Source organism: Tetrahymena thermophila, assembly GCF_000189635.1.
Source record: "Tetrahymena thermophila SB210 genomic scaffold scf_8254665, whole genome shotgun sequence".
Lineage (NCBI taxonomy): Eukaryota > Ciliophora > Oligohymenophorea > Hymenostomatida > Tetrahymenidae > Tetrahymena > Tetrahymena thermophila.
Window position 1 is genome coordinate 254,883 of NW_002476432.1, and position 22,913 is coordinate 277,795.

The 22,913-nt window shown below is 22.5% G+C and overlaps 5 protein-coding genes across 5 annotated transcripts; 1 reads left to right on the forward strand and 4 right to left on the reverse strand. All coding sequences in view use genetic code 6, as the record gives it.

The window, feature by feature from the left end:
• Positions 1-20: 20 nt before the first annotated feature.
• TTHERM_00225770 (MFS transporter) lies at positions 21-1,664 on the reverse strand (the record flags this gene model as incomplete). The annotated part of the gene is made up of 1 exon (XM_001014208.2): positions 21-1,664. One exon carries the CDS (start codon positions 1,662-1,664, stop codon positions 21-23), a length of 1,644 nt encoding a protein of 547 aa, XP_001014208.2.
• A 1,291-nt stretch (positions 1,665-2,955) lies between these two features.
• TTHERM_00225780 (adaptin amine-terminal region protein) lies at positions 2,956-7,159 on the reverse strand (the record flags this gene model as incomplete). The annotated part of the gene is made up of 14 exons (XM_001014209.2): positions 2,956-3,108; positions 3,166-3,307; positions 3,379-3,563; positions 3,626-3,764; positions 3,890-4,215; positions 4,281-4,394; positions 4,451-4,539; positions 5,026-5,339; positions 5,394-5,487; positions 5,548-5,671; positions 5,737-5,978; positions 6,234-6,575; positions 6,791-6,873; positions 6,978-7,159. 14 exons carry the CDS (start codon positions 7,157-7,159, stop codon positions 2,956-2,958), a joined length of 2,529 nt encoding a protein of 842 aa, XP_001014209.2.
• Positions 7,160-8,306: 1,147 nt separating this feature from the next.
• Positions 8,307-16,166, reverse strand: TTHERM_000225808 (transmembrane protein, putative; the record flags this gene model as incomplete). Its single annotated transcript, XM_012797267.1, has 7 exons — positions 8,307-8,584; positions 8,632-9,900; positions 9,991-11,402; positions 11,907-12,076; positions 12,275-13,073; positions 13,263-13,941; positions 14,048-16,166. 7 exons carry the CDS (start codon positions 16,164-16,166, stop codon positions 8,307-8,309), a joined length of 6,726 nt encoding a protein of 2,241 aa, XP_012652721.1.
• A 676-nt stretch (positions 16,167-16,842) lies between these two features.
• On the reverse strand, positions 16,843-17,259 carry TTHERM_000225809 (transmembrane protein, putative; the record flags this gene model as incomplete). Its single annotated transcript, XM_012797268.1, has 1 exon — positions 16,843-17,259. One exon carries the CDS (start codon positions 17,257-17,259, stop codon positions 16,843-16,845), a length of 417 nt encoding a protein of 138 aa, XP_012652722.1.
• A 1,204-nt stretch (positions 17,260-18,463) lies between these two features.
• On the forward strand, positions 18,464-22,274 carry TTHERM_00225810 (tetratricopeptide repeat protein; the record flags this gene model as incomplete). Its single annotated transcript, XM_001014212.2, has 8 exons — positions 18,464-18,553; positions 18,631-18,685; positions 18,742-18,880; positions 18,934-19,065; positions 19,264-19,940; positions 20,110-20,434; positions 20,482-21,991; positions 22,122-22,274. The coding sequence occupies 8 exons, from the start codon at positions 18,464-18,466 to the stop codon at positions 22,272-22,274; spliced, it is 3,081 nt and encodes a 1,026-aa protein (XP_001014212.2).
• Positions 22,275-22,913: the final 639 nt, after the last annotated feature.

Consider the following 22,913-nt stretch of genomic DNA (forward strand, 5'->3'; position numbering starts at 1 on the left):
ACTTAAAATATTTTAAGAAATCAATCATCACTTTAATTACTAAGTTAATTGTTATAAGTATCACTTATTTTTGAAACTGCTTAATATGCATCTACTTCTAATAGAGAATTTTTCTGATGCTTAATTTCTATTATTTCATCTTGTAATGGTTGATTTTATGTTTCAGGTAGATAGAATCCAAAAATAATTCCAAAACTACCAATAATACCAAAAGAAACAAGAGGAGATATTCCCAATTCTTTACTCCAGCTTATGGCGAAGGAAGATAGAATACTTCCTGAGATTCCAGTTGCTCTGATAAAACCTACACCTAAGCTCCTGACAGAAGTTGGGTATAATTCAGGGAAATAAGTACTTATGACAACAAAGTAGGAGTTAATCGACATTTTAGAAAGTAAAAAGAGCAAGATTTATACATATTTCTGATAGCAGCTGCTATTTTTGCAGGAGTCTGGGATAGGAAAAGCAATAAATAGCAAGCAGAAAATGCTACTCAAAATCTAAAAGAACAAAGCAGAAGGTTTTCTTTTGAAGGTATTCAAAACTTTGACTAAGAATCCAAAGCAAACCATCTCAGCCAAGAATCCTATGGTTGCATTAATGTAAATATTAAAGCCAAAATCAGATAGAGAGAACTAAGTACCATAATTAACAAATATCATTAAAAACTTTTATATAGAGCAAGCAATTGTAATCCACCTAGTTGATTTATACTTAAAGAGGGTTAAATAAGAATAAACTTCTTTCTTCTTAATTAGTGAGTACTTATGGAAATTAATTTATTCTTTAGTTAACTGCAACGGAGCTGCTTAGTATGATTTTTTAGTGTTTCTAGCTCCAATTTTGTTCAAACAATCTAAGACTTTTTCCTTATCTTTATTTAGATAAAATCTTGGGCTTTCAATTAAATAAAAGAGTGGAAACCACAAAATAATGGAAGGAATAAATAACCAATATCTAATTAAAATCTTCCAATCGTTGTTAAAAAGAAAACCTAGCAAATTGATTGATCCCTCACTAAGTGTATAGCCTAATAATAAATATCCTGTAGCTACCTTTCTAAAATTACCTGTTGATTATTCACTCATAACGATAAAAGCCAAAGTGCTCGTTGGATAGATTCCGAATCCACCTAAAAACTAACCTACAAAAATCATAGCATAATTTTGAGAAAAAGCTAATATTCCAATACCCAAAACGCTAAAAGCCCATGATATTATCATAGGCAATTTTCTTCCTTTTAAATCACTCAGAAAACTAAAAAAGAACGTCCCACAAAGAGAACCAATAAAAATAAAGCTAAGACTTAAATTTTTGAGATACTATCTATCGCAATATAGATCAAACTGGAGAGTTAGAGTATGGTTACTGCTATCGGAAATTGAGTAGTTTCCTTATTTACAAGCATCTTCTTAACTACATGTTGATCCATCTTAACAAATAAAAATAGGATCTTAAAAAAAATAAGGACCTCCAACAAATACAAATGATCCTACTATGCCTTATAAAAGTAAAATTGAAAACAATATGAGCTAGTATTTTCCTTTTGGATTCACATATTCCAAACATTAATCCATATCTAAATTTTCATCTAAAGTCTTTTTTTCTAAATCGGAGACGTTATCATCATCACCTTTGTCTTATACATTATTATTTTAACTCATTCTGTATAAATTTAATATTTTATTAATCAATCATATTAAGTAAATTCTTCTTTATTTACACAATTTATATCATTCAATTTAATTATTTTGTAAAAGAATATAGTCTGAATTGTTACAATCAAAATACTTCTATTAAAAATCTTTTATTAATTTAAATGGATTTCTTAAGCTCTAAATTTTCAATTTATTTATTTATTTTTTACTTTTTAATAGTTCTATGATACTTGAATTTTAAATTTTTACATTTAGATCTCAAATAAACGTTTCTAATTTATTTCAACCATTTTTTTTAACAAAATTTTTTATTTGTTTATAGATTAAAGCCAAAAGTCAGCTAGCTTGATAAAATATAATAAATAATAAATACTTAATTATTCTTTATAAAATTTTTCAAATTTTAATTCTTAGTAAATTAATTTTTTATTTTTCATTTTTGTTTTTGCTTGCGAATATTTTTTTAAACATAATTTTTTTTATTTTGGTGATTGCTCTTTCCATGAACTTTCTTCATTTATATTTATAAGCTAATTTTGATAAACTTGTGAATTTAAACTATTAATATTCAATACATTTTTAGATTTTGAATTTAGAAAAGAAGATCATTTTATTCTCTCTAACTTTGTTCTATAATATTTCATATTTTTTGTAAATTTAAGATGCAATAAATATTAATTAATTATTTATTCATAGCATAAATGTATTGTTTACTATCTTTATTTTATTAATTTATTAAAATTTATTTATTCTTTTAAATTTTAATTTTGAATTAACTCTTTGTAAATGTAATCAAGGTATTCATTCATTCAATCTTAAAAATATAATTAATCTTCCTCTTTGTATGTGCTTATAATAAATTTTTAATATGATCTAATTAAAGTAATTAATGGAAAATTTTATGCTTTATTCATTTAAAGATTTAATTAACTAAAAATAATATTTGAATAAAAAAAATATTTGATTGAATTTTTTTTCTAACTTGATTTTATTGAAATATTGACAAAACAAGCAAACCTGCTTGTTGAAATTTATTTATACAATTTTACAGTATTATTCTGGCATCTTTTGGTAGCTAGTTAACATAAAAAAATAAATCTGAATAAATATCATCGAAGTTAGACAATATAATTTAAATTTTTAATTTTGATTTAATATTAAATTAGCATTGAATGAAGGTAAATTGATAATTTGATTAGATTAACTCAAACATATAATTTAAAAATAAGATATTAAAGAGTTTTTGATAATTTTTTAAAGTAATTAATTATTTTAACAATATTGAATGACTGATTGATCAGTTTATAATTCCTTTATCTTTAAGGAATCCCAAAACGAACTTAGAGAAGAAAGCAGCAATTTCTTCATTAGCACATCTTGTACAAAGACTAAGAACTCTAGAGGCAGTATTTAAATCGAATTCCATATAAACTACATTTCCAGTTGATTGCTATATTTTTAACAGAATGAATATAAATTAATAAAAAGTGAATTTAATCAGTTTTACATGTTTGGCATATAAATAAAATTTAAGTGTATCGTCTTCTTCACCCTATGCAGCACTGTAAATTCTGTGCTATTTAAATAATTCTTCTACAACATTTTCTGTTAAATGAACGCCAGGATTGACCAATTTTGTATTAACAGCACTAATTGATTAATTAAATAAATTTGTTTTTAAAATTACAATCAATATTTATTAAAATAAAGCTAATTTTACCCTTCATTAAGACTATTCCAAGCAGGTTCGTAATCATCTGGATCAACACTAAAGTTTAAGACTAAATCACTAGCCTCAAGTCCAGATAACTTAGGAGCACCAAATCCATCATCCATATCTAGCAAATTTAATGGAGTAGAATTACCTTGTTGAGCTTAGTTAGATGCTTAATGATTTTATTCCTCCTATTTGATATAATATTTATTATTAAACATTAAAAAAAATATTAAAGATTGAAATTAACTACTCCCATATCAATCAAATCAGCTGTATTCTATTTTGCAGCAGTTGGAGTTTCTGCTGCAACTTATTGAGTGGGAGCATCGGCAGAAGCTTCTTCTTTTTATTTTTCTTCATCCATTTTTTCTTCTGCAGCCTCTTTATTTCTATAAATTTATATTTGAATAATTTTAAGCCAATACAGTAAAATTAACAGGAATTATTATCAAAAATTAATAAATAAATAAATAAATAAATAAATAAATAAATAAATAAATAAATAAATGAAAACCTTTGTAAAGCAAAATATGAGAAAGGCTTAATGAATTTATCTTAAGATTTTTTGTATATGACAGCTAAGGTATTGAAATCGAAGTTGGTTTATTCTTCTGATTCTTCCTTTTCTTCACAATATTTTTCAACAGGGTTAGAGTGTTCATTGAGCATTATTTTCTTAAAACCTTCGATGTCGTCTTGCATAGCTCTATAGAAGAAGGCAGCTCTGTCTTTTAAGTCTATGCTCTCATCTTTACCCAAGAAAGATTAGAAAGCCTATCCCAAAGTATCTCTCATCTCATCAGGAGTTCTTAAGAAGATCTTTATGCAAGTAACTAAATACTTAATAATTAGACAAACAAATTAAAAATGGGTTCTTTAAAGTAAAATATCAATCATTTAATTACAGTTTGTTTGACATCAATATGCTCAGATTATTCATTAGAGATAAAGTTAATTAAGTGATAAGGAGCATCGGTAATTTAATTGCTGAATTCTCCAAGTATCCATAAAAGAGCACACTAATATTTTACAATATGTTAATAAAAAAATCTTTATTATTTTCAATTATTTTTACCTTAGATTCAGTTTCAGTAGCATAATCAAAACATTCAGGAATACATTCAACAATTTCTTTGAAAACTTGAGGATACTTTCTTAAGATTTCTACATTATTAATTAGTAAAAAAATATTATTAAATATATTCAATTAATTCCTGTAGTATTTAATTAAAATCTATTTCATTTATTTAAATTTAACCAACCATAAAGCTTATTTGCTAACAATTTTGTATTAAAAATGTAAATTAAAAACAAAGGATAAAGCCATATTTATTGATATTGTTATTTCTATATTTGTTTTCAATTCTAATCTCTTTAAAAAATAATAAAATATTTATTTATTTGCTCTTATCTTTAATTCAATAATTTGCTTTTAAATTATTATTTTATGATTTTATTTAGTTTTATTTTTTATGTAATGGACACCTATTTTGTTATTTCATTATTGCTTGTTTTGATGGCTATTTCTATGCTACTAATTTTGCTTATTTCTTAATCTTGTTTAAATAATTCTGCTTTTTGAATGAATGAATGAATGAATGAATGAATGAATGAATGAAAGAAAGAAATAATTAATAAAGACAAACTTACATTGGAATGCAACAAGAGTGTTATTGGTGATGTAATCTTACTTCATGTTGATAAAATTAGAAAGCTACTTAATGATGGGAGTAGCCATTTCTTGGATTCTGCATGCAATCTTACCAAGAGTACGAATTGATTCTTTAGCTAGTTCAGAATCAACATCAGTAACATATTCTCCCAATTCATTCATGATATCACCAATATTAATTTCGTTAGCTAAGTTAGATATGATATTTAACTTCATAAACTTAATATATGTTGGTTCATCAGCTTTGCAATAGAACTATTTAAAATCATCCTAGAAGAAGCTAGCTCCACCCCTTAAATAATTAAATAAATAATTTAAGAAAAGTAATTAAAATAAAACTATTTACTTTGATGTGATTAAGTTAATGTGACAAAGTACAGGGTAAGTAATTTCAAAAGATCCTGTTGTTTCTGTAGAGGACATTAAAGTAATCAAAGGAGCTTTTATTGAATTAATAGTTTGAATTTTACATTTGTATCATAAATTATAATTTAATTTACTTTTAACTCTCTTGAAAACTGAATTGTAAATCTTTTAATTATTTTGAGTGAAGTTCATAAATACTTTGATTGTGCCTAGAACTACTGAAATACAAGATTGCTTAAGTCTTTCATCTAATAGATTCTATTTTTAACATTTATTGATTTATCAATAACTTCAATTTTATGAATATATATTTATTTATTTACCATTATATCGTACATTTCTTCTTCATTGATGGGAGTATATTTGGCAACAAGCTATAGGACAATAGTTTGACCCCAATTGTTGAAATTTTTCAAATTGTTCAAAAGGTGAATAATCATTTGACGGTAGGTTTTGATGCCACCTTCATCAGCTAAAATTTCATTAAGGGCACAAATGGCATTTTACATAACTAAAGCATCAGGGTCCTTAATCATCTTGTATAAAGTATCAATAATTTCTTTATCTTTTATTAAATACATAAAAAATTATTTTAGCTTTTTTCAAATTCTATCAGGTTATAATTTTTATATAAACTAACTAATCAAATAAACTTAAAAAGAAAATAAATTATTTTAAAGCTATTCAAAATGCCTAAAAAGCTATTTTCAATTCTTTCAAGAAAATAATTTTCAAAACAAATCGAAACAATAATTTTCTTCTTTTTTCTTTGGTTATTTTTGTTACTAAATAAAATTTTATTGGAAAAGGTATTTCTTACTTTTGATGACTTCAGGATTCATATAAAAAACCTTAACACAACCCATGATAGCAGTTTTTCTAACATAAGGGTCAATGTCTTAAAGTGCCTTATTAATGGCAGGAATAAGATATTCAAATGAACCTGAAAAACGCAAACTGCAAAGTGATCTTAAAGCTAGACCTTTAACCTTGGGATCTTTGTTATCACAATCTTTGATGAAAGTGTTAATAGCCATCAATGCAGTATCAGGATTTTATTCTGCATAATTAGTCAAATAAAGGTAAATCATTTTCTTTTGAACTAAATCTGCTGTCTAAGAAACAATGACCATTTAATCGAATAACTTGGATACATCAATTCCTTTTTAAAATAATAAATTATATTTATTTACTATTCTCCTACTTGCTTCAAATAAATTATTTTTATAATTAATTTTGATTATTGTTCATATGCTAAATAAGCTTTTGCAAATTATAGAAATGAATTGCTTTCTTTTTAAATCTAAATGATGAATATCCATTTTAAAAACACTAAGTTAAATTTTAGACAAGATAAAATTAAGCTGTATCTGTTACCTAAAGTCATGTATGCAATAACTTTCTTGACTAGATCTCTCTTCTTCTTTTCATCTCTATCAAACATGTGCTTTTTAAGAATTCTATTTTGGTAATAAAATAGCCATATTAAAATGAGAAAATTTCATATTTTATAATATCTAATAATTAAATCTAAAATAATAATATCTTATTTGAAAAAATTTACTCTCTCAATTCGTCAACTTCTCCTCTCTTTGGTTGATCAAAGTACTATTGAGATTTTTGAGCTGTTTTAGCTCCACCAATTTGATTAGGACCATTCTTGGTACTTGCTGTATTTTTACTATTTGAAGCAGAAGAAGATGATGATGAAGATGATTTATTGTTCGAGTAAACAACTCCTTACATACTTTTTAATTTTATTATTAATAACTTGTGTCGCTTTTTCCTTTTCTTTGCACTAAGAAAGACTTGATTAATGCTAAACTAAATTGATTTAATGTTTGATTAATAATTTATTTATATGATTCAAACAAACAACAATTGATTTATGGATTTGTTAATTTATTTTATTTATTTATTTATATTTTACGCTTCTTTCTTTTTTACTATGTTTTTTTTCTTACACATCTATCAAAATTTCACTTTATCTTTGATTTCTTGCTTGCTTGTTTGTTTGTCTTCCTAAATATATCATTTATTATTAATTTTTGTTAAGAAATTCATTGATGTTCATCAAAATACTCATTAATATCTAACTAAATATATTAATAATTATGTATCATAAGTCTTTTATTTTTTAATGTGTCCAACTCAGTCATATTCTTAATAAATCTTTTATCAGTATATTTAATTTGACAGATGTCCCTTATTTATTTCTTTAATAAAACAAATAAATTAATTAATACCGATGACTAAATAATTAAAATTGATTAGAAATATCTTTTGACTCCAAGCATTAATTTATTTTTTCTTTATTAAATGTTTCTTTTTCATCCTGATAATCAAAAATTCAAACATTCTTATTTTTTATTTCTTTAAAAAATTTTAAAACATTATTATTTCTTTCTGATAATTGCTTAATACATTTTTTTTAATTTTCAATGCTAACAAATTAAATTTATATAAAAAAATAACAAAATAAAATTAAAATGATAAATAAATCATTTTAATTTAGTGTGAGTGATGTTTATATTTTGTATGAATTTATTTACATTATTTTTATTCAATTATGGAATAAAAAGAAAAAATTTTATCCTTAAAAGTGTTAAGTTTTTTTTTGCACATAAATAAATTTATTTATTTCTTATATTAATAGAGTTGCTACTTAAATAGAAAAATTTTTAAAGATTTTACATATAAAATTAAATAAAAATAATTAATCTATTTAATTTTTAATTTATGTTTTAACGCTAGCTAAAACTAAAAGCAAGCTTCTAAAAATTTTAAAAACTACTTTTTATCAAAAAAATTTACAAAAAAATTAAAAAAAGTTAATGATAAAATAACAAAACACATAAAAGAATATATTATCATTACTCAGTAAAGATTGTATTCATATAAATAGATCTATATTTATTTATGGATTATAGACTGAAGGTCTTGTCTAAAAATTATATTATTAAACTTTTTTTGGATCTAATTACTCTGTTTAGTCATCTCCTTAACTCTAGTCTTAGTCTTCGTTTACATAATCTAAATTAATCTATTAATTTGGATAATTATTGTCCTATATTTGAAAATTTCTTTTCTTTTTTAGATTATCTATTAATTATTTAGGGCTAGATTACTATGAATAGCAGTTAGTATTTATGCTACTATTTTAAAAATAAACTAAAAAAATTTTATAAAAATACAATAATTATTTTAATCAATTTTACCAAGATGTGATTATTACTGATTCTAAGATTATTTACTACCATTAGTAAATTTATCCTTAATATTATCAATGTTTTGGTTGGCCTTTTGTTAGATTATACAATATATATTTGACCTTATAAATTTCCATCTAAAGTATGCTTTAAGACTGACTTTTCTAAAATTAATGGCTTTTTTTGCAATACTGGTAGGTAGAATTTTGAAAATAATTGCTATCAAAACTTTACCTAAAATAGATTACTAGTTTTAAATTTTATTTATTAAAATTATGCCTATTAATGAAACAAATAATATATAGTCAATTATTAAAATAGATAATTCAATAATAAATTGACTAGAGTTCAAATCTTATGCAAGAATTTTTAAGAGAATTTTCAAAATTATAAAAGCATAAGCTATAATTTCACTTTTAGAAATTTATTTAGAGACAAAAGGTTAAAAATAAAAAACAGCTATTATGTAAGCTCCAACAATCACTATAACTAAAACTTCAGAAAAGTTTAACAATGAATTAGACAAAAAAATATGTAGATAGACTAGAGTAACTTTTAGGTACATTCTAACAAACTCCCAGAAGTAATATTTGCTCTTCAATTCACCATAAAAGAAACCAAAACTATATTTTGTATGACATTCATCTAATTTATTTTTTTTCTTATAGAGCTAATATAAAAATGTCAAAGGCATTATAGACCATCCAAATAAAATTATTAATGAAAATGGTTTAATGAAAACTTATATGTGCTCTTATTCGCATAATTAAGTTAAATCATTAGGATTATATTTCTGTGAACCTATTTATCTACAAGTTAAAGAGTTAGAAAAGTATTATATTTGCTCTAGCTGAAAGAATATATACAATATTTAAAACAGAGTCCAGTAGTGATATTTTTTGATCCATTTTTAGCGTATCTGTTATATCACAAATAGCGAAATACACATAAAAACTATAAAAACCAAGGGAATTAAGCTTTAAATTAAAGCATAAATAACTACTTTGCCTAAATTATTGAATGCATCTTTACTTATCATACAATCTATACCTAAACTTACTTATTTATTAGATTTACCAATAAAATTACCAAGTGCATCAAAGCTAGCAGGAATAATTTAGGGTTGTTAAATTAAAAGAGATGACAACTAAAGATAGTTTACTATTATTTTAATATAAAATCCTGAGTAATCTTTCACAGAATTTTTAGAAATAGGGAACATTTTCATAGCCCTTAAATAGTAGCAAGTCTATGAGTAAAGAAACTAATTTATGAACACTTTAAGATTAAATATGAAATATATTATTAAAAATATTGCTTTTAGTATAATGAAAAAATACTAAACGGTTCTGTTTGAACATAAATTACAAAATCCAAGATTTATTTGTTAAGTATATCTTCCACTTTCCCAGATTTCTCCTGTTATATCACATTATTCACAAAGTGGACCTATATATCCTTAAACACATCCTTCAAAGCTCTAAGGATTTTCTGCTTGACAAGAATTTGTGTAGGTATTGCATTCTAATATTTCATCTGAATTATTACCACTTCTCCAATAATCATTTTTAAGAATTATTATCGATCCCTAGCAAAAGCTAGCAGATAAAGGACAATAATTACATTAATTTTTTACTGTATCTTGTTATTTAATTAGTGACTGCTGTAATAAAGTTTAAGGATCTATTAGCTGATATGAACCTACATAACATTATTTACAGATACTTATTTGGGTTGTTTGTTCCTCTATTATTTCACCTAATAAGCATTTCCTAAATTAAATTTACATTAGTATAGTTTTTTAGTTTTACGATAAAGAGAATACACTAGAACTTATAGAAAATATTTGTTATGTTTCTAGTTTACCATATATTGATAACCCAGTAAGTTCATAGCTTTTGCTGTTAGTATCATATTAATTGTAATTTAATATTTTTTCACCTATCAATTAAGTCTATTAATTGTTTAAGTTATCAATCAAAACTTCAATACCTTTTAATTCTAACTCTACTTCTTATGGATAAAGTCCTTGAGTTAGGTATTCTTTAGAAAAAGAAAGATATCTATTGTAATTATCAACGATGTAAATTCTTAAAACAAGATAACCTCCACTTTAGAAATTACTTATTGAAATGGATTTTTAGTATTGAGATTAATAGTTAAGAGGTACATCATTTTAATTATCACTAAAGCTAAAATTATAAGATGCTTATTCATCTGGTATCTTATAATTTTGAAAAATTAAATTTTATAAATAAGTAGTTGAATCATCACCATAAATCTCTGCTTTGTTGTTGAAAACATTGTGCTAAAATGGGTATTTTTATGGTAGAATAAGTTTATCTGCGTTTTTCTTTACTATTCTTATTCCTCCTCCTATTAATGCTGTGTTATTTTAGACTGTACTATTAGCATTAAATATAACTTCGCATGAACCAATATCCTCCATATAAATAGCACCTCCACTACTATTTGCTTAATTACCAAAAAATTAAGATGAATTTATTTAAATTTATGAAAGGATTCCTTAAAAATATATTGCCCCTCCATTTTAAGCATAATTTTATATAAATTAGCTATTAGAAATCTTAACCTGATTTGATAAGCTGATCATAAAATTACCTTAATTTTAAGAATGTGTTAGGTTATTAATTTCAACAATAGAGCTTCTAATTTCATAAATTGGTTAGCTATTCAGTGAATTGTTATTAGAAATAAATGATTCAAATTATAAAATATCATCCATAAGGGTTATTTGCTAGTTATTTTGAGTGTAATTACTATAGATTTATAAAATAGGAACTTAATAGTTATTTTAAATAACAAAATTCTATAAAAAGCTAGAAAAACACCCATAAATTTCGAAAAAGGCTAAATTTTAATCATTCTAAATACTTGATTAAAGTAAACGATTTTTAGATAAAATTTTATTTCCAATGATTTAAATATTTTTTACAGCAAGATTTGAGACTAGTGAAAAATTAAAAATTTAATTTATATCCTAATTATACATAATTTTAACCTAATTTATAGTTATATTCTAAACATCATAAAATTAAAACAATTATTTTTATGATTATTAAGAATAAAAACAATCTTAAATTATCAATTCATTAATTAAAATACTTCCTATTTTTATAAATTTAATCAGACTACTATTTATATTATTAAAGTTGTTATTATGTAATGATTATAGATTTATTTAATTTAGAATAACCTATTATGCATTTTGTATAACAATCTCAGTAGCATTAATTTATTATTATTAAATTGATATATTTTACCAAATGATCTTTTAGATATTTTAATTCATAGAAATTGATTGTGTTTAATTGCTGTTTTAAAAAACTAAGCTATAGTTACTTAGATAAAGAATTTATTATTATATGTTTTAGAAAGTATCTTATGCTAAAATTAAGTTATTATCTGTTTAATTTTAGGGAGATGTAATTATCTAAGTATTTTAAAGAGATAATTACTACATAATAGTATTTATGATATTATATTGGTATCCTGATATTTAAAAATAAATTAAATTATTCCAATCAGGTTATTAAGTTAAAATATTTCCATAAAAACTAAATGTCTCAATTTACTTAGGAATAATAGATAAAAATTATTAAATTGCACTTAAAAAATTCTAACTATTTACTATGCTTGCGCACTATGTTACTGTATTATCTTCATAAATTCCTAAGCTTATATTTGCTTCGTATAATTTAGTTGAATCAAGCATATAAATTTTTAAAAAATTTTTTACTTAATTATAGATATATCCTAAAAATCTAGGATATACAGATTGCTATTGATAAATTAACATGCTTTTACTTTCTTGAATTAAAAATATCTCAAACCTACTTTAGAGAAGTATGATTATCTAATTGTCATTTATAACTTAATAATCCATAATGGAATCACGAAAAATATTTCTTTTTATTATATTAAACAGTTAAATATTTTTCGCCTTAGAATATACATTTATTTGATAATAGCATGAAGTCAAAATCCACAAGTTTGTTTATTTTATATTATTTGCTTAATCATTAGGCAGCATCAAGAAATTTTCTTGTTAGTTAGACATGAAATTCCAAACGTAAGCCTTCTTTTAACCACTAAAATAGAAAATATACCTTGAGTATACTTTATCATAAATTAAACCTTACAGATTTACTTAATTGTCTTCATTAACCAAACTAATTAGATCAATTTTTTTAATTAGCAAGTTATTATTAAGGTCTATTAAAATTGCTTAACCTCCATTTGTAACAGCTATTGCCTATTGTTATTATTAATTATCATCATCTATTATTATCTTGATTACAGATATGCTTATTGCTTATGTATCAGAAATAGTATAGTATTTAGAATATTAATTATTTAAACTATACTAAAGTAATTATCCATTACTAAATCCAACAAGTAAAATATCTCTATATTGATTTAATTCAAAGCTAGTAACAAAAATCTTAGTATCAAATTAAATAATATTTATTATACTTGCGTTTTTAATATTGCAGTGGATTATTTTTTTATCATAAGTTAGATATAGATTGCTCATTAAAAAGCGATAGAATTAAATCTAGTCAAGCATTTGTGTTTGAGGTATTAAATTATTATTCAATGAAAATTAATATTATTACGTGAAACTAAGATGATTTGAAAATGCGTAAACTAAGACATCCAAAGAAGGATCATAAACAACATCTATTGGCTATTAGTTTAAAGTATTTTCATATTACATAGTAAGATTTTTATATTTAAAAATGTTGTTATTATTATTAACTACTATAAATTAAGTTTCATACTAACTAATTGGAATAGAGGTAAATAAGTTCCAAGGTTCTTTTAATCCAAATTCATATTTAACTCCAGTTTTACTATAATTTATTTGATATATAGAAGTTTTGCTATATACAAAAATATTATTATACTCCCTATTAAAAGTAAAACCAAGAAGAGATTCATTCCTGTCATAAATTTCTGTAAATTTGTAATTGTTAAGTAGAGTATATTCATTATATAGTTCATAAATATAAAAATTTCCAGTGTCATCTAAGTAAAGAACTTTTGTTTGATCTGAATCATAGGCCATATCTATAACAACTCCTACTTTATTCCAAGAAAATACCCCTGAAATTTTACCAGCTAAAGTACCAGAAGGTATACTATATATATATATTTATGCAAAAAGAGAATTATTACAATAGAGCATTATTTCTGATAGTTCTTTTAAGTAAATATATTTCAAAATACTCAACCCAGAAGGTGCTACAATTTAGCTTTCAAGTGAAAAACTCTTTCTATCTAAAAAAGCCATATCTATAATTTATTTTTTAAATATTTAATAAATATTATCTAAAAATAATTGAGACTAATAAATTTAACTAAATTTGTTTAAATATAAAAATAAATAAAAAATATTTACATTAATAAGAGGAAAAAATTACATAAGCAGTTTGTACTTCGAAAGTGTTCAGAGTGTTGGCATTAAGAGAAATCACTTAGTTAAAAACACCTTGCAAATTATAAATATAGACTTAAGTATCATAGAGATAAATATTTTATTAAGCTTCATCTAATCCTATTTTAAATTAACTTTAGAATCCATTAACTTGAACAATTTGTATTGTATTTTTTTTTTTATCAATAATTGAGAACTAAGAAGGAGAATTACTGCAAATAATTGTATTTTAAGTATTATGACATACAATAAAGTTAAGATTTTATGATTCATTTGAAATATTTAACAAATATTTAAGTTTAGTATCTAATTTTGCTAAACTAGAACCATAAATGAAGAAATAATTATTTACATCATCAAATACCCATCCATTAATTTGTGAAAATCCCTTAAAATAATACTTCTAATTTATACTTCCATATGTAGACAGAAGAATTTGATTACTATTCCAGCAAATTATGCTTTTTAAGATTAATATTTCTGAGATTGAAGTGAATGGAGGATCACTAGATAATTAAGGAGAAAGCAATTCAATAAACTGGTTAGTAAATAAATTGAATGAAGATATTTAATAGCTAGTAATGACAAAATACATATACAAATTTGTACTTTATAATACTTATTATATTTGGTCATTACTGTGACTACCAGAAAAAATGTTTGATGTACTTAAAATTTCATATCTTTTTAGCTAATACTTTAAGGCTCCCGACAAACCTTACTAAGTTCCAACATAGTCCAAATAATTATTACTTGAACCAATCTGTAACTTAACTTAAGTTGTTTAGGTTGCTCCATAGATATAATCATGTCCACAAGTATATGTAATATTTCTATCAAAGTCCATTTGATATTCTTCGTGCAAACTAAAAAAATTTAATTGCATTATATGTTTAACATGGTAATATACTTTTCCTGCTTAGTTAACGTTTTTTATAGGATCATCAATAAATGGGGAATATTAAAATGTGAAATCGTTGGCAAAAGAAACTTCAGATGTCTTTGTTATTCCATGTATTCTCACAACAGGATTTGCAGACTTTGAGTATCCTATTAAAAAGTAAGCAGTATTGTCATTCACTACCCTTTTTGCTTAATTTACTGAACTTAAAGCAATATTTGAAACTTTATGAATTAATTGTAGAGAAGAATCAAAAATACTAAAGCTAAATTAACTGTCATAAATTACTATTTCATCTATAGAGTAAATATTATTTATTTTGTCTTAGTCAGATTTAAATAAAACAATGCAATTAAAGTATGTGATACTGCTTTTTAATGTTATCGAGTTTATTTATATTACTGATTAGGATGATGATTCTTATTATTATGAAGATTATTAAATAATTGTTTAGTAAATTGAAATAGCTTAACTTGTTTGGACATATAATTTCAGGTCATTATTTAAGAAAACACTCTAAACGTTTAAAAAATAAGAGTCATCGCACAAATTAAATAATTATTAAAAAATTGGGGAAAGAATAATTATACAGTTATTATAACTGATTGCAACCTTATCATAATTAATAGAGAGTGAATTAATATTATTTAAATTTTTATTTGAATTTATCACTTATTATAAATAAGGATCAATCAACAAAATTGAGTCACTCATCTATACCACTACATAATTATTGTTAAACCTTCCAATTTATAAGCATTAAGCCTATTAATTTTATATTTTATTTATTAATTTAAAATCAATTCCTGATGACGTATCATAAAATAATATATCACCATTCTAATGGCAAGAAAGTAGAAGTGAAGGCTGATATATTAGCACTAAGGAATTTACCTAGGAACTAGGTGTAGGATATGGCATTTGGTAATTATCAATTATTTTTCCTTCTAGCTGTGAATTATAAATGAAATTCTAACGTATTATTTGTATTTAAGAATTCATCAGGGCTATTTCATATTATTAATCACCTTCAAGAATTTAATCATACTGATTTTAATACTATTTTTGTAATTTTAATAATTTTTAACTACTAATAAGTGAGAAATTGGTGTAATATTCCAAATTGAATGATGTGTTGGATTATATCAATTTATAAATTTACAGTTAGTTTAAATTATTCATGATTATTATCGAATTATTGGTATTCAAAAAGTTACCTACCTCAAAATCTAAGATTGAATTATTATTATTATTTGCGATCGTTTGTTTTGAAGTGTTATTTAAATTAAAAGTAAAAATTCTTAAGTTAAAATAATCAAATGAAGGTTAGTTGAGATTTCCCCTATGTTAATTAACTTTCCTTTATAGATATTTTGTTCGTTTAATTTTATGAGACAAGAATTTAGACCATAATTTATTTCAAATATACCATTTTTGTGAACAGAAAAATACTCATCAAAATATTAAGTATTGATTATTTAAATAACCTCTCCTATAACTGAAGTATCGCAGATTATTTTACTTCTTAATTATAGTTATAAATTATTTGAATTAGCAACAGCAATTTATTATAGTATCATAGATTTTCCAAATTCTTAAATAATAAGATTGTTATTTAGCTAAATCAAGCTATCACTCTAATCTATTGAAATCAAATTAGAAACTGTAAATTTACTATTAAGTAAATCGTAAATTACTTTTAATTGCATTGAGTTTTCATTATCAAATAATAGCATTATGTATTAATTATTCAAATTTCTTAATTATGTTTATTGATTTATTGATAAATCAGTACTATTGTAAATTATCTATCTCTACCCTGTTATAATATCCCATAGAGCAACCTAATTTTGTTTCGTCAATACAACAACTAATCCATTTATATTTTAAACTCTTAAATCATTAGATTAAAAGTTAATATGTGTTATTAGTTGAACTTAGCTTCTATCAAATAAGGACAAATAACCATTTTATACCACAACATAGTATATTTCCTAATAGATGAATATATCTTCGGGTAAACTAGAGCTAAGAAAATTTTATTCAGTTTCAAATTCAGAAGAGCATTAAGATAAAGGCACACATATTTTCTAAATAGGATCTCCGATATAAAGTGGATTGCAGATAGAAACACAACTTCCATTAGAATCATCGCCTTAAGACTCATCTATTTAAAGAAATAAGTTATCTTAGCAATTAGAGTAAACACATTTATAGCTATTCGTATCAAGATTGTATCCATATTTACATTCGCTACACTTATAAGAATCATCATCTTTTTAGTCAATAGTACAAATCTTACACCCAACACCGCAATTATTTTTATTTTAGCAGTAAGTAAAGCTAAATATTATTAGAAAAATTATTCTTGATTTTATAACCATTTTTCTCATTTCTTCCAAAATTTTAATTAAATTCTATTTAATTGATTATTTTTTTTTCTATTAAACTATTTTTAACTGCTAAATTTTAATGCTTTCCTATATACTATAATTATATATTTAATTGCTTTTGTGGTAGGATTGAGGTATTGAGTAGGGTACAAATTTTATTTTTAATTTATTTTAATTATTAAGATTGAAACACTTAATTGTTTTCTTTATATTTCTAATTTCTTATATATTAAAATTATTATAATTTTTACTAATTACTTTATATAAAACAAATCATAATGAATTATGACTTAAACATAGGCTAATTTTATAATCAAAAGAGTAGCCAGTACTTTGGAGCTTATAAAACACTAATCCCATAAGCAGTATGTGAAAAATAAAAATTTTTTTAAAGATTTTCATTAAGATTTACAAGGCTACCAAATATATAAACTTGATAAAATTATAAATATATATTTTTTTTAACACATAAAATAATAAATTATTAAAAAATTCGTGTAAAAATTATTTCAAAAGCTTTTTTTAATATAAAATATTTAATTACATTATTAATTAAAATTTATAATTTTATCCAAATTTTAACTTAATAATAGTAAATTTTCATTTTTTTGGTAAATAGCTAAAATAAATGAAAAAATTATTTAATAATTTTTATATTTTATTTTTCTTATAGATTTTATAAATAATGAATATGCATGTAAACCATATTATTATAATTTAAATAAATATTTTAACAAGCTATTATTAATTTAGACCTGTATTTCAAGAATGAGCAATTAATGATATTTTTGTTGATAAATGAATAATTGATTAATTATACAAATTCAATGGCTATGATTATCTTTTATTAAATAAAAAAAATAAGGATTTTGATTACTTTATTTATTATTTGTTCAACGTAAATATAAAAACAAATCTTGTAAAAGTAAACGGATCAATAGATTAAAGGAAACAAATACTTCTATTCAATTTTATGCTTTTGATTATGATAAATATAATAAATAAGACAAGTTATTCTCTGTTTTTTTTTTTTTTTTCATAAAAAATAATTAATTAGCAAAAAATATTTAATAGAAGTGAGCCATAATGTCAGAAATATCTAACTAAGTCCAAGCATATAAGCTAGATATATCTGATTAGAATTCGCTCAAACCTCAAGAAGAGGAATATAAATAGGTAAAAAATATTAATTATTATTATTATAGCCATAATTGAATTATCTAAATTACAATAAATGATTAAATATAAATTAGATGGAGAAATTAATTCTAAAATCAAATAAGCTTGGAATGGAATATTTAAAAATAGGTAAATATTTCATATTAATTTAATAGAAATCTTATAATTTTATACTTTGTTAATAGAAAAGAAAGCTGATTGCTTAGAACTGCTGAAAAAATGTGAGAAGTTGCTGTTAAGCGAATATAATAAATCTTAATAGAATTTCGTTATAAATAAATTATTAGCAATCACATATAATAATTTAGGATGCTATTATAGAAAGTATAATTAAAACTAATAAAATGTATTAAGATAAATTATTTCATGTTATATAGAGATGAAAAACCTAACGTTGCCTTAAATTATTTGAAAAAATCCTTAATGATTGAAGTCTATTCTGTTCATGATAGCACAACTATTGCGAGTACTCATTTAAATATATGTGCTATTTTATCTAGGTTAAACAAGTAAGATTTAATATTTTATTTATTTTGAATAGTTCAACAAAAGATATTTTTTAAAATGATTTTAAAAATACTAAATTAATTTTGCTTTAAAAAATAAATCCTTAAGATAACTTTTAAAAAAAAGAAATCATAAATTACTTAAATAGAATTTATGTATGAAAAAAATTATATTAATTTGTTTTAAAATATTCAAATTAGACATGATATAGCTTCTGAGCATGCAAAAATTGCAATAGAACTGCTTGATTTGGCTAAGAATTCAGTAATTAAAAAAGAAGAAATTTAAAGTTTAAACGAAAAGCTAAAAAACTAGAACGATAATGAAACATAAAAAATACTTAATTAAAAGTTAAGAGTGTATAAAGATATTATGAATATGTTAGTTTTATCATATTATAACTTAGGAATAGAGTAAGAACATCTCAAATCTTATGGTAACAGCATCACAGCTTACTAAGCTGGCCATGAAATAGCCCAAAATGAACTTGGTGAAAATCATAAAATGACTTAAATCTTGTTGGAGAATATAAAACTCTTGCATAAAGTGTAATAATCAAAAGAATAAAAAGAATCAGCTAAGATTTAAAAACGATAAAAAATTTATGAAGAAGGATTTCACTCATACATCAAACACCACATCAATGTTTAAACTGACTTAAACTAAGATTAAGTTGATAAATTTTTTCAAGAAACTTACTGCCAAAAAGCTAATCAAACTAAAACATAAATTTAAAAAATTAGAAATACCTAATCTATTTCTCCTCATTCTAGAATGAAAAGTAGAATTTTAGAGGATGGCTCATTTAAAACGATTGAGAATAATCCTTCTAATTAGTTCCAAAAATTAAATATTTTAAATAGAGCTTAAACTGTCTGTAATATATTTTATTTAAAATTTATTACATCAATTCTTCCTCAATGCCTCCCTCCCCCCTTTTCTTCTCAATATTTTTTTTAATGGTTTCAATCTCATTTATAAAATAAAAGGGTGACATAAGTTAAATTTATTTTTTGTTTAAATTTAATTTAAAATAAATTTTAAAGTAAAAAGTAGAAATGAACAGTAACAATATAACCAAATAGGAAATTAAAATATAACTTCTAGGAATGCTCAAAATAAAAATATAAAATCAAATTTTATGAATTTAAGATTAAAAGGCTAAGAGTAATATTAAAATGAAAGTTTTAATAGTATAATGAACAGGACTACTGTCAAATCAACTAATAATGTAAAGGCTTAAGATTAAAATACAAATGGATTTATTTAATAAACAAAAGAAGTAGATAAGCTACCATTCATTTAAAATAAAGCTTAAAATGGCTAAAATATCATCCAATAAGTTAAATAACAAAATGAAGATCAAAATAGGTAAAATTATTTTGAAAATAAAATAATAATTTAAATTTAAAAAATAGGAATTTGAATGAAAATAACATGGAATAATAATTAAATAATTTTGAAGCAAAAAAATATTTGATGTTAAATACTTATGGAGTGTATGATAAATTTATGCATACAAGAATAAAGAATGCTTCTAGATATAAAAAAAATACTATAGATATTGATATTAATAATTCTGGTTATAATGCTTTTAATAATTTAACTAAAGAAACAACATTCTCTACAAATATAAAGGCAGATCAAATAAATGAAAGAAGTAGGACTGTTTCAACTAGGAATAATTAAAATCTTTATAATCATTAGAACACTTTTGATTTTTTTACAAACAATAGTCCAAAAATCATATAAACAAAATAAGACTAAAAGTATTTTACAAATAATTAACATACAAACACCAATTAAGAATAATAAAATTCTAATGAATATATCAAAATGAATACAACATTTAATACTCATCACACTTAAGATAAAAATAATTGTCTTTACACAGAAAGAAATTTTAATAATCCTTTGATAACTGAAAAATATAATCCAATATGCACAGAATAGTAAAGAACAATTAATTCAAGATAAAAAGATATTGAGAATCTGCAAGGACAAGTGAGAAAAAGTTTGAATTTTAATGAAAATTCATTCAAGTAATTTGATGAAAATCAACCTGATTTAAGGGAACAAGAAATACAAGAATGCCTTGAAAAGCTTGTTGATTTATATTAAAACTAAAGCTAATCAATAATATCTCCAACATTTTCTTAAGAAATAATTCCAAACTAATCTCCTTAATAATAAAAAAACTTGAATAATTAAGGAGAAAAATTATAACTAGAAAACCAGTTCATAGTATTTGAATAATAACAAAAGCTTTCTAAGGAGTAAAAAAAGCCTAAAAGCTTGATTCATAATAAAAATGATACTCTTTAGAATGATATAAAAAATCAAAAATAATAAGATTTAACATATAATAATTAAATATATCAAATACAGGGTTTGGGTGAGCAACTATCACCATATCTATAAATATGTTACTAACCAAGTAATCAAATTTAAAATTCTGGAGGAAATCTATTTAGCCATAGTTATTTGAATCAGCCATCATTTAGAATAGCTCCTAATTAAAATTCTTAGGTTTAGCAGTAAGCAACCTTGAAAGATGAACTAGATGTAGTAAGGATAAGAGATAGTGAAACTTAAAGTATAAAACTAAAGTAAAAATAAAATAATTTGTAGTAAAAGTAATAATTTGATATCTTTAGTGCTAAGTAAAACAGAGTGCTTATAAAAAGACCAGATTCTCACTAAGAAAATTAGATTGATCTAACAATAAGATAGAAGAGATAATAAAATATGATGAGAAATATTGAAGAAAATATTCGTTTTTGTTAAAATAATTCTAAAAACATCACACTAAATCCAATATAAAACAATAATAAAGAGCAATCTAATAAGAATAGTTAAATTAGATAACTAAGTGTTAACTAAAGAAACAATAGACAAATCTAATTACAAGAATTATAACAAGAATAAGTAACTTATTAACAATATTTTTTATTTATTATAGATAGTAAAATAAAGAATTAACTTTGGATTAGATTCAATTTACTTACAAAAATATTTTTAAAAATTTAATTTAATAAATTATTATTTTATTATTTAGCAAATGAAAGAGAACCATATTTAAACGAATTAAGTGCAATTAAAACATAAATAGTAAGTAAACAATACAATTAAAGAAACAAATGAGACATATTAAAATAATTTAACCTAAAGTTTAATAGAAGAATAAAATGTAAATAATTAAAAATAATGATCTTAAAATATTCAAGTAAGTTTTGTAAATAAATATTGTAAATAAATAAATAAAATTTGAACTTTTAACAAAAAATATATTTACAGGTTGGTTCAATAGATTTTAAAATATATTTTAATAAATCTAAAATTATTACAAATATAAATTGATACTAATATTATACATAGAATACTTTTATTGAATATTTTTTTATTGAAACACTCTTTTTGAATGATAAATTCTTCTCAAGTTAATTTAAATTGCTATTAAAAATGCTTTAGATAGCAATTTGTTAGATTTTATTGAATATAATTAAATAAAATTTTAATCGAAAAAGATATTTTTCTTTTTTGCTTAAAATAAGCAATCAGTTTAAGAAATTAAATTTAATATTATTCATTTTATACTTTATGCTATAAAGCTTAATTTTATTAGACAATCAAAATAAGAAAATGAATATCGAAATATTATATTTGTTTAAATATTAATTTAGCAAGTAGATTTTAAATTATTTGTTCTTCATATTTAAAATTGTAGAAAATGAAAAATATATAATTTATGAATGTATTTGCTTGAATGGTTTTATTTACAATCTAATTTTTATTAGATTTATATGAATTGATTAGCATTATGTAAATAACCATTCAAATTATAATGATT